The following is a 944-nucleotide window of genomic DNA, read 5'->3' on the forward strand; positions in this document are numbered from 1 at the left end:
GTACAGAATGCTCTTCTGTGGATGGCTCTAGAAATAAATGATGTGATATGATAACAGAAGTAATTACAGGCCAGATTAAAGCAGGTGGCGTTGAAAGAAGTGGATGATAAATTGCAACATCATATAAAGGAATATGGCTCTACTGAAACTGTAATTGAGAGACACCTGCTCTTTGTCCTTAATGTTTTGATGGTTTGACAGGTTTTCTGTCCTTAACCCAAAGAATTTCTCCTTTACTGCAGTAAACTTATCTCCTAAGTGTTAATCTCAATGTGATCACAGTACAGAGTATGATTTATTGATTAATTAGTCCTTCTTCCTCCACATGAGGAAAAGGTAAGGAGAGCTACACCAGAACCTATTGCTTTCAGATTTGCTAAAGCTGAGCTAAACCATCAAACTGATTTCACCCTGCTTCTGTGAAAGGCTGAATAATGGAACTCATCATTTCTTTTCCTTTTTTTTTTCTAGAACATTTTCACAGTGACCGGAGGTGGAAAAAAAGAACGTGTCACCAGAGCAAAACTGAATTCAGTGCCCTAACAATATCTTGTGTTCTTTTCAGGTTCCATGTAATCTCGTTGGGCACCAGCAGTGAAATCCTTCTGTCCAAAATGGTTTATGGTGAATTTTTCCGCAGACCTGGCAAAGATGCAGAACTTATCCATTTGAACGTGGGTGGTTTTAAGCAGTCAGTGGATCAAAGCACCTTGCTCAGATTTCCTCACACCAGGCTTGGGAGGCTCCTCAAATGCCATTCAGAAGAGGCCATTCTAGAGCTGTGTGATGACTACAGTGTTGCAGACAAGGAATATTACTTTGACAGGAACCCTTCCTTGTTCCGATACGTCCTGAATTTTTACTACACGGGCAAACTTCATGTCATGGAAGAACTTTGTGTCTTCTCCTTCTGCCAGGAAATAGAGTACTGGGGGATAAACGAG

The 944-nt window shown here is 40.6% G+C and overlaps 1 protein-coding gene across 1 annotated transcript in view; it reads left to right on the top strand.

The window, feature by feature from the left end:
* The first annotated feature begins 568 nt into the window (after positions 1-568).
* The window catches only part of KCNS3 (potassium voltage-gated channel, delayed-rectifier, subfamily S, member 3), a 1521-nt gene continuing 1145 nt past the window's right edge, over positions 569-944 (top strand). Inside the window, exon 1 of the mRNA XM_010002398.1 lies at positions 569-939. Coding sequence (XP_010000700.1) covers positions 615-939 — 325 coding nt within the window. The 5' untranslated portion in view covers positions 569-614. The remainder of the gene's footprint in view (positions 940-944) is intronic.

Source organism: Chaetura pelagica, unplaced genomic scaffold (genome assembly GCF_000747805.2).
Source record: "Chaetura pelagica isolate M959 unplaced genomic scaffold, ChaPel_1.0 scaffold46, whole genome shotgun sequence".
Taxonomy (NCBI): domain Eukaryota; kingdom Metazoa; phylum Chordata; class Aves; order Apodiformes; family Apodidae; genus Chaetura; species Chaetura pelagica.